Below are 14,591 nucleotides of genomic sequence, written 5' to 3' on the forward strand. Positions count from 1 at the left end.
AAGAAGGAGTTGGATAGAGCTCTCAAAGATAGTGGAATCAAGGGTTATGGAGATAAGGCAGGAACAGGATACTGATTAGGAATGATCAGCCATGATTATATTGAATGGCGGTGCAGGCTCGAAGGGCTGAATGGCCTACTCCTGCACCTATTGTCTATTGTCTATTGTCTAAACAATGTCTGACAGTTAACTGTTAATATCATTAACTGGTGCATTCTTCATGGCAACACCTCTACTGATTAGAGTTGCAACAAAGCAGCACACTGCTCTCTATAAATGTTAGTTTTCTCCTTGAAATGGTATTCTTGCAAACTGTCCTGTTGAGTGAACTAGCGAAGTTTCAACAAAATGTGTCTTAATTTAAGCAATATGTAATTTCTTTACAATCAAACAGGCTATCTTTGTTTAAATATTGGGAAAACTAAAGCTGTTGTTATGGCCCTCTCAACTCAAGCTCCGTTCCCCGTGCCACTAATTCCACCCTCTGCCCTACCTTTACGCTGAACTAAACTGTTTTCAACTGTAAGTCAAATGCCATAAATCATGTCCTCTATTCCAGGAGTCATGTCAAATGTTACAATTGTTTTCAAAAGTAAACATAGTACTCCAGTTTACCTGACTTTCAGACCAGGATTGACAGAAAGTACGAGACAAGGGTTCTGTTCCAAACAAGAATTATTATGTATTCTAAATATGATTTAGAGGTGCTGTGTTGGACTGGGGTGGACAAAGTTAAAAATCACACAACACCAGGTTATAGTCCAACAGGCTTATTTGGAAGCACTAGCTTCCTTCATCAGGTGGTTTAGACTATATCTAGTGGTAAAAAATGGTTAAACCATTGGCATAAAATACTACTAGGGATATGCAGCACGGAAACAGACCCTTTGGTACAACTCATCCATGCTGACCAGATATCCTAAATTAATCTTGTCCCATTTTCCAGCACTTGGCCCATATCCCTCTAAATCCTTCCTATTCATGTACCCATCCCGATTCCTCTTAACTGTTGTAATTCTTTCAGTCTCCACCAATTCATCTGGCAGCAGCTCATTCCATACATACACAACCCTCTGCGTGAAAAGGTTTCCCCTTAGGTCCATTTTAAATCTTACCCCTCTCACCCGAAACCTAGTTCTGGCCTTCCCCAATCCAGGGAAAAGACTTTGTCTATTTATCCTATCCACTCCCTTCATGATATTATAAACCTCTATAAGGTCACCCCTCAGCTTCCGACGCTAGATGAATAGCCCCAGCCTATTTAGCCTCTCCTTAAAGCTCAAATCCTCCAACCCTGGCAACATCCTTGCAAATTTTTTCTGAACTCTTTTAAGTTTCACAACATCCTTCTGATAGAAAGGAGACCAGAATTGCATGCAATATTCCAAAATAGCCTAACCAATGTCCTGTAGAGCCCAGAACATACTCAATGCTCTGACCAATAAAGGAAAGCATTCCAAATGCCTTCTTCACTGTCCTAACTACCTGCGACTCCACTTTCAAGGAACTATAAATCTGCGCTCCAAGGTCTCTTTGTACAGCAACACTCCCTAGGCCCTTACCTTTAAGTGTATAAGTCCTGCTAAGATTTGCCTTTTCAAAATGCAGCACCTCACATTTATCTAAATTAAACTCCATCTGCCACTCATTGGCCCATCTAATCGAGGTCCCATTGTACTCCGAGATAACCTTCTTCGCTGTCCACTATGCCAACAATTTTGGTGTCACCTGCAATCTTACTAATTATACCACCTGTGTTCACATCCAAATCATTTATATAAATGATGAAAAGCAGTGGACTAGCTACAACTCTAAGCCCCTAATAAATTCCCCTTACGCATGCACACAAACAAATCATGAAAATAGATTATTGCTGGTGGTATAAAAACTAGAAAGCCAGTTCAGTGATTTTTGCTTCCCATTTCCAATGTTGGATGATCCTTCTTCAGATTACCAGGTCTTTCTCTGTAAGCTTCCATTTGTTTATAAGAAATACTGAGTGACTGATTGACTTTGCAAATACTATAGATATCATAGAATCTCTACAGTGTGGAGAGAGGCCATTCAGCCCAAAACATCCACACTGACCCTCCGAAGAATAAACCACCCAGACCCATTCCCTCTACTCTATTACTCTACACTGACTAATGTACCTAACCTACAATCCCTGAACACTATGGGCAATTTAGCATGGCCAGTTCACCTAACCTGCACATCTTTGGACTGTGGGAGGAAACCAGAGTACCTAGAGAAAACCCAAGCAGATACAAGGAGAATGTGCAAACTTCACACACGGTTCCTCAAGGCTGGAATTGAATCCAGGTCCCTGCCGCTGTAAGGCAGTAGTGCTAACCACTGAGCCACCATGCCACTGTCATTAGTTTCTGAGTTATGAATTCAAAAGTCACAGCTCAGAGTGGCTGCTGCAGTTTCCTTCCAGTTTAGACTGAGTCTCTTTGTTGCAAAGAACAGTCAGCTTTTGCTGGTGAGAACAACTGGACACTATTCTCTGTCTTTCTGTCTGTCTCTGTCTCTAACTTGTTTCCAGTTCCAACCTGCTCAGTTAGCTGGGAATCAATCAACTTCACTGGTAAATAAGTCCTTGGCTCCTGATCATCATACACATTGCAGGAACCAAAGTCTCATAAAGAGCTCACAATAGGTTCTAAATTCCTTTCTGTGAAACTATGCAACCATCCTGCTCAATCCCTGTTTTTAAAAAGTTCTTTTTCCTCATTTCAGTCTACAGTTTTTAAAGACGTAAATATAAAAAGAGGATGCTTGCACAACCTTGGTATCCTAATTGATTCAGAGTTAAGTAAATGTAGCAGAGGTTTAATTGGTCAAAAGATTGCACAGATCCAAAGAGGAACAGGTTAGTTAAGTTTTTAAGCAGGCTCTTGAAAGAGGTGAAGTCAAGAGGTTCTGAGAGAAAATTCCCGATAATGTCATCCCTTTTGAATTTGTGTAATATACTGCCATAGAACTCTAGTAGATTAAAAGCAGGTCATGGATGTCAGTGAATTTCGCATAATGAATATCAGTGGCACTCAAATGTCCCAGTTATATTTAACAACATTGGGTATCTTTCACCCATCCCTGAATTGCATTGTTTTTGAGCCTTTGGCCCCCTCTTTTGTATTAAAGTCATTAAATCTGTTTTGGGAGGACTTATTTCTCTTATGGTCTTTTGTAAATATTGAAAGATGCAGTCACTCTGAATATCTTCCACTTGTGCTTTGTTCAAATCTTTTAGATTGCTTCATAAGTGGTTCTACCTTTTCTCAGGCCTATTTTGGTCTGCAGTTTTTACAGTTTCTGTTTTCCTCCTTGATTACCCTTATAACGCGTTACTGTACAATCCAGTATTTGTCCTGGTGAATATTACCTTGCAGAATCTGCAATATCTTTAAGGCCATGACCTCACACTTGCCCATATTGAAATCAATTTGCCACAGTTTTATTCATTCACTAATTCTGTCAATATCTCCTTGTGATTTCTATGCTTTAATCCACATATCTTTATGTCATCAACATGATCAGATATGTGATTTTCTATCCCATTTTCTAAGTCATTAATAAATCAATGAATAGTTCAAGCCCCAACATGGTTGTAATGCACCTGCTGATTTGTGTACCTGCCCATTATCCCTAGTCTGATTTGGTTTGGATCGGCAAGAGACAATGATTTTCTTTCAATTCCATAAGTTTTAATTATAGCAAATAGTATCTTATAAGGAATAATAGATTGCCTTCTGGACCTTCATATGAATAACATCCATAGGAACTCTGTGTCACCACTTTAGTCAACTTTTTGAAAATCTTTTACAAAGTCAGACTGATTTTGTCTGATCAGCTGAATATATTTAGCGAGCATAGTCCCTCCATTCTAAGTAACTAGTGACAGTAATTTTCTGACGACAGAATACAGACTAAATATCTGTACTTATATTTGTAAATTAGTTGCCTGATATGAGCCAACCACTTACAGGTCAGTGGACTAAAGTGTAGGTACCAAATGGGAAGGGAAAAGTCACTCAAAAAGAACGGTGGTGTAAGTACGGAAGAAGAAAAGCGATTTCATGAGGTGAGCTAAGCTTCTAACCCTGTATCGTCTCCAACAAAATCAGCCTCTTCTCACTTTACATTGTCATGTTTCACTAGGGAAACCTAGAAATCAAGCCTTGTTATTCCTGGAGTCATCACAACAATAAAGTATTTAAAAAGGTAGACAGAATTCTCCAGTTTACCTTTCTTTTAGACCCAGGTTAACAAAGTACTAACCTGGTGAATCATTGGCATATAAATCTACTAATTAAAACTCTAATCTTGTAAAATCCCCCTTATGTAAGCATCTACAGAGGAGAAAATACCTGGGTGTTATGGATGGAGGAAAAGTCTGGAAAGGGAGTTCAGTAATTCCTGAGATGATTCTTGTGATTCATGTACTGGTCAAAATGCTGCTTCTTGGTTGCCCTTCTCCAAAATACTTCCATTGGCTTTCAAGAGGCACAAGGTGGCTGGTTCACTTTTAAAACGTGAATTCGACTGGGACAACACTACTATCATAGGGCAAGCCAGACAGAGAACAGCTAGGGAATTCCTAGAGGCATGGCATTCATCCACAAACTCCATCAACAAACACATCGACCTGGACCCAATATACCAACCACTACAGCGGACAGCTGAAACTGACAACCGGAAGCGGCAGGGACAGACCACTATAAACACTGGAGGAAACATCAAAGAAGCGCTTCGCAGGAGGCTCCCAAGCACTGATGATGCCGCCTAGCCAGGGGACGAAACGTTTGCAACAAAAACTTCCAGCTCGGCGAACAGAACCACAACAACTTTTAAAATGTCTCTGACTTATCAATTGAAAATCACAACTTATAGCTACTTCTGAAAGCTACTGGTTCTTTTTCAGGGTTTTACTGCAGAGAACAGAGAAAGTTCCTGAGCTGGTGGATATCTGATGACTTCTTTGTATCTTGTTCATAACCCAAGCTATTCAGACAACAAATCCGCTGAAGGCCTTTGTCAGTAGAGCACAGACCAGTCAGATACTTATGCCAACGAAAACTCCACTTGTAATTGCACCTTAAACACTAGTTGAATGAGCAGCTGTGTAAATGCTGTATACAATTAGCTCAGGTATTAAAATAGTGTTTTCTCATCTCAGTGGACAATTAAAAATACAGAAAATTTGGGAAAAAAAATGAATTTTACAACATATGATGTATCGATTTCCCTAACGTCCATTAGGGAAGGAAATCTGCCATTCTGTGTCTCTAGAGCCATGGCAATGTGGTTGACTCTTAACTGCTGTCACCGATTAAACTGTTGGAGATAGGCAATACTGCTAGTTTTTCTAGCAGTACGCATATCCCATGAAGGCATTTTTTAAAAGAGTCAGTAGTTGCACTAGAAAGTCACTCCTAATCATAAGTTGAAATCTCCCACAGATTGTACATTTTATGCCTTTTGGTACCCTCACTGCTTCTTCCAAAGAGTGTACAACATGCAGAAAATTAATTCATCAACAGAGAAAGGAAGTAGGTATGAAGGTTCCTTGTCCATCTTTGATCTGATACCATGAGACTTCATGGGCTTTAGAATTAATGTTGACTATCTCACGATGCCATACAGTTGACTGTATACTACTGATGGGTGTAACCTCTGATGGTTCTAACCACATCCAGGAATGGTAATGGAGGAAGCTGGAACATTGGCTGCATGATATGATTTGGAGCATTAGCTCAATGTTAGACTGTTGCTAGATTATTTTGTGAAAAAGCTCTGTCAATTTTTGTATGAAGACTTTGCAGGGTTGATGGGGCAATTTGTATTGATGATATCTCTGGTGTATAGGTCAACTCTGGGTGCTGTATCCAGTTTTATTCTTTTTCAACTTTTCTGGAGCGATTTGATACAACTGAGTGAGTTGCTAGGCCATTTCAAGGGGAGTTAAGAAACAAAACAGGGCCAAGAGTCTTTTTCATCAATGTAAATGTCACTAGCAAAGCCAGTAACTGTTGCCTCTCCCTAATTTTGTTAATCAATTAAGGCGTATCAAAAATAGACTTCAACTCTCAGATGTAGCTTATCTACAGTTCTCAGAATACTTCTCTTTTCAGTTGCTATCTAGTTTTTGCCAGACTCTTATCAATTAATTCCCTAGCAAAAACCATTACCACCATACCACAGGGATAAAACTATTGTTTCCCAAATTCCAAGCCAATGATACCTCAGCTAATGTGGATCCTACTCCTCACACCAATCTGTAAGATTTTGGGTTCTGGAGCTACAGATGTCCAAAGAAATAGTCAACTATTTGTGAATAATTTTAAGTAGTTTATAACAAAGCAGCAGTTTAGGTTTGATACGTTAGCCACATAGACAGGAAAAATTACTACCCATAACAGTTGAGAGCAGTTAATCGATATCAGAAAGGCCAGTTGCCAGGGGTTTGTTGTTCCAGTAAATTGTGCTCTCTAGCTGAAGTATTATAACTCTTTTCTGGTTCTTTTTCCATCTTGTTAGCCTTTCTTCTGAAAAAGGTGGATGCCTGAAGAGGACTGCCCCTGTCCATCATGTCCACCTCCCAGTTCAAGGTCAAGTGTTTTTGTTTCCATCATGTGAGGGTCATTTTATTGCCATTTGCAAATATTTGCATAGATAAGAGAGTACATAAAGTGCTCAGTTTACAGACCTCTCCTCCCATCCTGCCAAGTTAGGAATATCAGCATGGAATCCTGATCCAAGGAAACTGGACATTTCCAGGAACTGTTTGATTATTCCCAGAGCAAGAAAGAAACATAGAAAAAAGCAATCAATTTCTCTGCTAAGGTGGTCTTATGCTATGCGTATCACTTCTTATTAGGTATTTCTAAACTTATGATAAAAAGTATAATTTATTAAAGGTTTCATTTCTTATCGCTGCTCTGTGGTAAATAACATTTGTACCACACAGGGACTAGTCACTCACCATCTCCAGTAAGAGAGAATCTAACAATTTCCCTTTGACCTTTGCCCCCTCCAATGTTAATATGTCATTTATGTGGTTATTATTTCCAGACTGTCGTGAAATTGGTGTGTAAAAATAGTATGATTGTAAAATGAGGGAAAGCATTGCGTTGTCTTTTTAAAAGACGGTGTTCTTTTGGTGAGTAGAGTTAAAATGGATGTCTAAACAGCAGTTAAAGTGTAGGTGCATTGTAACAAAAAGCTGTTCATTTAGCAGGCCCAAGCAGCACTTTTACCCAGACAACAGTTTAAATTCAGCTAATTAATTTAAAAAGGCGCTTGGAGACTAAGGATCAAATAAATTTAAATGCGTTGGTTTTGATTCCCTCAAACCAATCCGATTGTAAAGAAACTAATATGTAATTGTGAGTATAAACGATGCAAGCATTTGAAAATTAGGGGGAGAGCCAACTGTTATCTGAAGACATAAAAAATCTCTATGTCCTCAGAAAAAAAACACTATCCGTTCATAAGATACATTGGCGCAATTAGCGAATATTCTTGACACCAGAAAACAACTGAGAAAGCATTTCAGACTGAAGAAGTCAATGGAGAGAGGCATTCAGAACAGAAGAAATGGCTGACCAAACATCCTTGACAGCAGAAATCAGCAGAAGAATGGCATTTCTGATTTGAAATCAGTGGAGAAGAAGAGGAGCATTCTGGAAGATACATTCCGTGTGAACTTTGAGAGACTAACTTTTTTGACGTATTGTTTTCTTATCACTTGGATTTATAGAAGTGGGACTTGTATTATTGTATTATTGAAACAATCAGGGAATAGGTAATAGTTAGGGAGTAATTGTACAGTTTGTTAGAAATTCTGATAATTTGTTCACTATTGGAGTTAGATAAATAAATTGTTACTTGTTTAGTGAGTGAAAGGATTTCATTTCATTTAACCACTCCTTTATAATAGATTGGGAGGGGTGGTGAGAAGTAGGTTATTGTACCCCTTGTCACACTTCTTTATCAGATTATGAAATGAGGTACTCCTCTCTGGGTGTTTCAGTTTTAATTTTCAGAGGGGTGTTGACCTCACCTTCGTAACATGGACTCAATGACTCTAATATTTTTCTGATCATCTAACCAACTTTTATGGTTTGTATATACTTCAGCTTATCTCACCATTCACCAGTCCCTTCTATCCTCCTTGACTTGCATTAGTTCCTGGATCCCTATAATTAAGTTAAAATTGTCATTGGTCTGTTAAAATCCCTTCATTTCTTTGTTTCTCCCAAACTCCAATTTCAGCCTTCCTTCAGCCCCATCTCAGTTCACAGACCTCTCCTCCCATTAACGTCTTGTTCATACTGTCCTCACTTCACCTAACTTTTGGTAGCTGTTCCATGAGCAGTGGTACATGCTATAAAACTCCTTTTTTAAGTTTCTTCACCTCTCCCCTCCTCTACTCTCTTCTGGAGCCCTTTCTTTTAAACTACTTGACCCCACTGAAAGTTTTCTCCTTTGGTTTGGCATCCATTTTTGACTGTTTACACAACTATGAACACGTCTGGTCATTTACCTGTATTAAAGATGTTTGTTTTAATGTATGTTCTTGCTTCTATAGAATGCAGGCCATAGTGTTTTAAGATGTCCATGAAATAACTGCACAAAGGCCAGTATCCCATCACCAAATCACTCTTTATTTAGAATGTGTATTGTACATGACACTGACCCACTTAGCTCAGAGCTGGCTCCTATAGTGAACAGAACCCCTGATACTTCTGTTTATTTTATTTTTTTCTGTTTATTCTTTTTTTGCTCTGTTTATTTTTTTTAAAATTTCTTTTTAACCCCCACACTACCGCCTAACTGTGGTAATGCTTATTTTTTCCCCAGCACCCATGGTGTGTGTGTGTGCATGTGTGAGACACAGTGAGAGACACAAGGTGCACGAATCTTTATTCAATTTCCACCGATACTTCTGTTTATTTTTTTTTCCAGATATTATTTCTTTTTTTCTTTTTTTTTTAAATTTAACCCCCACACTACCACCTAACTGCGGTAATGCTTATTTTTTCCCCAGCACCCATGGTGTGTGTGTGTGCATGTGTGAGACACAGTGAGAGACACAAGGTGCACGAATCTTTATTCAATTTCCACCGATACTTCTGTTTATAACTGTTAGGTAGGGCTCCCTGACTGGGCCAGGTTAACGGCTCCAATTAGGGAACCCATATGATGTCCACCTGGGTGCCCTCGTTCTAATCATGACAGTCTAATTATTCCATTATTGGATATACTTTTTGTTATGTTAAGCTGTTAGTATTGCCTTATCTGAATGGAACCTATTTTAGTAAGTTAATATGGCTTCTTTATTTCCTAGGACTGAGCCCTAGACTCTCGAAAGTAAACTTTTTCACTCTTCTTAGTCTGTGGATGGAACTTTTTCCAAATAATGAACAAAAGGCAATTCAGGTATAGTATTTACCCAAAGATCATAAAAGAAGCTTTTTAATAATATGGGTTATAAGTCTGTAAGTGACATGTTGGGTTCTGTTATCTTTTTCTCATTATTTCAGTCATCAGTTAAGACAACCTTTACTGTTATCAATAATTTTTGTATAATTTTATTCATGGTAACTACTATATGATCTGATATACTTGAGTAGTTTTCGTGTACTGACTATGTACAGTCAGTCATAGACAGGATGTTGCAAAATTCTGCAGCGTTGTACTTAAATGGAACAGAAACGCAGATGTGTTCATGGACTAATGTTGATACTTAAAATAGCTTTATTGTTAGTACGCTCAGTAATATTTAAGTATTTATCTGTAATTTGCATCATTGAATAATGTCCACAAATATACATAGAACATAGAATAGTACAGCATAGTACAGGCCATTCAGCCCTCAATGTTGTGCCAACTTTTTAATCCTCCTCTAAGGTAAAACTAACCTACATACCCTTCATTGTGCTATCTTCCATGTACCTATCCAAGACTCACTTAAATGCCCCTAATGTATCTGATTCTACTACCACTGCTGGCAGTGCATTCCACACACCCACCACTCTCTGTGTAAAGAACCCGCCTCTGAAATCTCCCCTAAATGTTCCTCCAATCACCTTAAAATTATGCCCCCTTGTGATAGCCATTTCCGCCCTAGGAAAAAAGTCTCTGGCTATCCACTCTATCTATGCCTCTCATCATCTTGTACACCTCTATCAAGGCACCTCATATCCTTCTTCGCTCCAATGAGAAAAGTCCTAGCTCCCTCAACCTTTCTTCATAAGACATGCCCTCCAGTCCAGACAGCATTCTGGTAAATCTCTCCACCCTCTCTACAGCTTCCACAAATGGGTCTGGGTGGGTTGCTCTTCAGAGGGTCAATGTGGACTTGTTGGGCCGAAGGGCCTGTTTCCACACTGTAGGGAATCTATTCTAATCTTTCCTACAATGGAGCGACTAGAACTGAACATAGTATTCCAAGTGCAGTCTAACCAGGCCTTTATAGAGCTGTAACATAACCTTGTGGCTCTTAAACTCAACCCCCTTGCTAATGAAAGCCAACATACTATATGCCTTCTTGGTAAATGTAGCAACTTTGAGGGATCATTGGAACGTAAAGTTCTTTTTTTCTGAGGTCCTTACTTGATGCAACTGCAACATACCAACTTCTGTGAATAGCAACCAAATTCTATTAAGCACAGTACGATACAAGCTTTGGAGAAACCCTGAACATGCTTGCGAGTCATGCGCAGGGGTATCTTCCTTAACAAAGAACACAGTCCTTCCTTGATACATAATCTTTACATCACAGTTAGTAATTCTGGATGTAGGTTTGCTCACTGAGCTGGGAGGTTCATTTCCAGATGTTTCGTTACCCTACTAGGTAACATCATCAGTGGGCCTCCAGGTGAAGCACTGTTGATAATTCCTGCATTCTATTTATATGTTTGGGTTTCTTTGGGTTGGTGATGTCTTTTCCTGTGGTGACGTCATGTCTGGTGGTGATGTCATTTCCTGTTCTTTTTCTCAGGGTGTGGTAGATGGGGTCTAACTCGATGTGTTTGTTGATAGATAGACTTCTGGTTGGAATGCCATGCTTCTAGGTTCCTATGTTATTGGTACTGATGTATACCATGGCTGCTCACCCACTCCTGTAAGAAGCCCATAGATTCGCTATGAGTCATCCCTGACCCTGGCACCTGGGAGGCAACATAACCATCCGAGAGTCTCATTTACCCACCTATTCTCCCCTCTTCCCTCCTGAGCCACAGAGCCAGGTTCATAGAGTCATAGAGATGTACAGCACAGCACAGAAACAGACCCTTCGGACCAACCCGTCCATGTCGACCAGATATCCCAACCCAATCTAGTCCCACCTGCCAGCACCTGGCCCATATTTCTCCACACCCTTCCTATTCATATACCCATCCAAATGCCTCTTAAATGTTGCAATTGTACCAGCCTCCACCTCTTCCTCTGGCAGCTCGTTCCATACATGTACCACCCTCTGCATGAAAAAGTTGCCCCTTAGGTCCCTTTTATATCTTTTCCCTCTCACCCTAAACCTATGCCCACTAATTCTGGACTCCTCTAACCCAGGGAAAAGATTTTGTCTATTTATCCTATCCATGCCCCTCATAATTTTGTAAACCTTTATAAGGTCACCCCTCGGCCTCCAAAGTTTCAGGGAAAACAGCCCCAGTCTCTCACGACAGCTCAAATCCTCCAACTCTGGCAACATCCTTGTAAATCTTTTCTGAACCCTTTCAAGTTTCACAACATCTTTCCAATAGGAAGGAGACCAGAATTGCACGCAATATTCCAACAGTGGCCTAACCAATGTCCTGTACAGCTGCAACATGACCTCCCTGTACTCAACTCCTGTACTCAATACTCTGACTGATAAAGGAAAGCATACCAAATGCCTTCTTCACTATCTACCTGTGACTCCACTTTCAAGGAGCTATGAACCTGCACTCCAAGGTCTCTTTGTTCAGCAACACGCCCCGAGGATCTTACCATTAAGTGTATAAGTCCTGCTAAGATTTGCTTTCCCAAAATGCAGCACCTCGCATTTATCTGAATTAACCTCCATCTGACACTTCTCAGCCCATTGGCCCATCTGATCAAGATCCTGTTGTAATCTGAGGTAGCACTCTTCACTGTCCACTACTCCAATATTGGTGTCATCAGCAAACTTACTAACTCCACCTGTTATGCTCACATCCAAATCATTTATATAAATGACGAAAAGTAGAGGATCCAGCAACAATCCTTGTGGCACTTCACTGGTCACAGGCCTCCAGTCTGAAAAACAACCTTCCACCACCACCCTCTATCTTCTACCTTTGAGCCAGTTCTGTACCCAAATGGCTAGTTCTCTCTGTATTCCGTGAGATCTAACCTTGCTAACCAGTCTCCCATGGGGAACCTGGTCGAATGCCTTACTGAAATCCATGTAGATCACATCTACTACTCTGCCCTCATCAATCCTCTTTGTTACTTTCTCAAAAAACTCAATCAGGTTTGTGAGACATGATTTCCCAGAGACCTGGTTCCTTTGGCTTTCCCCTGGTAGGTCCCCACCCCCCAAACCCTCCCCCAACCATATCCAAAACTGTATTCTTATTATTGAGGGGAATGACCACAGGGGGTCCCTGCATTGCCTGCCTATTCCCTTTCCCTCTCCTGATGGTCACCTGTCTATCTTAATCTGTAACTTAGGTATGACCACCTCCCTATCATTCCTCTCTATTACCCCCGCAGCCTCTTGAATGATCTGAAGTTCATCCAGCTCCAGCTCCAGTTCCCTACTGCAGTCTGTGAGGAACTGGAGTTGGGTGCATCTCTTGCAGGCGAGGTCAGCAGGGACACCACATCTTGCAACAGAGCATGAAATTGCTCTAACCTCTATCCCCTCTACTTTAAATTTCCAAGAGAGATTGAATAAATGAAAATAAAAGCCTTACCTTACCTACCCTCCGCAAACAGTCTTTTTTTTTGGTTAGAGGAGGAGGACAGATGGGAGACACTACACATGTAGTGTTTAGGGTTTAGCCACCGCCGAATATATCAGTTCATGTGGCCAGCAATTCCCCATGTCCATGTCCATTCCTGTTGAGCCTTCGCTTCACCTGTTCACAAGGTAAGTCTATAACAAGGAAATTTACCTTCCCGGCAGCCCTGTGGTCCATGCTCTCCCCATTTCCACTGCTGCAAATGGAGGCCACTGATTCATGAGGTAAGTCTACAACAAGGAAATTTACCTTCCCGGCAGCCCCCGGTCCATGCTCTCACCACTCATACTGCTGCAAAAGGAGGCCGCTGATTCACGAGGTAAGTCTTTAAGAGGGAAACTTACCTTCGTGGCAGCCCCCAGTCTGTGCTCTCACCAACCTGCTGCTACAAATGGAGGCTGCTGATTCACAAGGCAAGTCTTTAAGAGGGAAATTTACCTTCCCGGCAGCCCCCGGGTCCATGCTCTCCCCATTTCCACTGCTGCAAATGGAGGCCACTGATTCATGAGGTAAGTCTATAACATGGAAATTTACTTTCCTGGCAGCCCCTGGTCCGCGCTTTCACCACTCCTACTGCTGCAAATGGATATATACAGGTTAGGATATTTCACATTTCAGTCTCTCGCTTCACGTGTATAATACTCCCAGTTAACTTGCTGAATAGATTAATATTTTAAATGTTTTTTAAAGGAAACATGTGATAAGACATATTAAACTGCAATGTTAATATTTTTCATTTCTTGTGGTACCTGAAAGCTAGTTACTTATACACTTTTGTCCAAAAAATAAACATCTTAACTGAGTCTCACTATTGTCACCTCCCAATAGTAATGAACTTGTTCTTTGTTGCTGTCCTTAAACTACTCCTGAGCACGAATTTATTCTCAGGACAATCATTCACTTTGCAGTACAGTGGTTAGCATGGAGGGAGATGTGGTGAGAAAGAATACAGTAACCATTTTACACTTGGGAAGATACAGGCATGAATGACTGACTGATTTGTTAGTGCTGCCAATTGAGGCTGAATGTTATTAAGGCATGAGAAGAAATATTTGTTCTGCCAATAATATTGGGGCTTTTTAAATCAAGTGAATCCTCAAAGCAGACAAACTTGCTTGTAATCTCATCTGAATGATGAACCCTGCAGAGTCAGCTGAAATGGATCTTAAACCTACAACATTATTATCGAGAGTTAATGACATGCTGCTCTTTCTGTCCTTGCAGTTCAGATAATTAAATGACAGGTAAATGTGGATTACATGGAATACTATGCTAAAGTAGATGTCATCTGAATCAAACTTAGTCCATCACTTGTTCATTCAGGGAAAGTTAAAACACTTCAGAATGTCTCTTCACCATTTCATTGACATACACATCTTGTCTCTGAGTCTAAGTGACATAACACTGAGGTGTCATGTTGAGCTTCTTCAGTTGCGATGCAGTTACATCCTCAAGATGAGTGGAAAGCATTCTGTTATATTTCTGAACTGTGCCATGTAGGTGAGGGAAAGGTTTTGTGGAGCCAGGAGATATGGGTGTGAAAACAAGATTCCACCTGTCCTCTCAGTTGGACTAAAAGCTCCATGATACCAT

The 14,591-nt window shown here is 40.4% G+C and overlaps 1 protein-coding gene across 3 annotated transcripts in view; it reads left to right on the plus strand.

Annotated features, from left to right (window-relative positions):
- Positions 1 to 14,591, plus strand: part of cdadc1 (cytidine and dCMP deaminase domain containing 1) — an 88,780-nt gene that overhangs the window by 6,337 nt on the left and 67,852 nt on the right. For all 3 annotated transcript variants that reach the window (XM_043700417.1, XM_043700415.1, XM_043700416.1), the window contains exon 2: positions 9,356 to 9,447. In XM_043700417.1, the coding sequence (XP_043556352.1) occupies positions 9,356 to 9,447 (92 nt within the window). The remainder of the gene's footprint in view (positions 1 to 9,355; positions 9,448 to 14,591) is intronic.

Source organism: Chiloscyllium plagiosum, chromosome 12 (genome assembly GCF_004010195.1).
Source record: "Chiloscyllium plagiosum isolate BGI_BamShark_2017 chromosome 12, ASM401019v2, whole genome shotgun sequence".
Lineage (NCBI taxonomy): Eukaryota > Metazoa > Chordata > Chondrichthyes > Orectolobiformes > Hemiscylliidae > Chiloscyllium > Chiloscyllium plagiosum.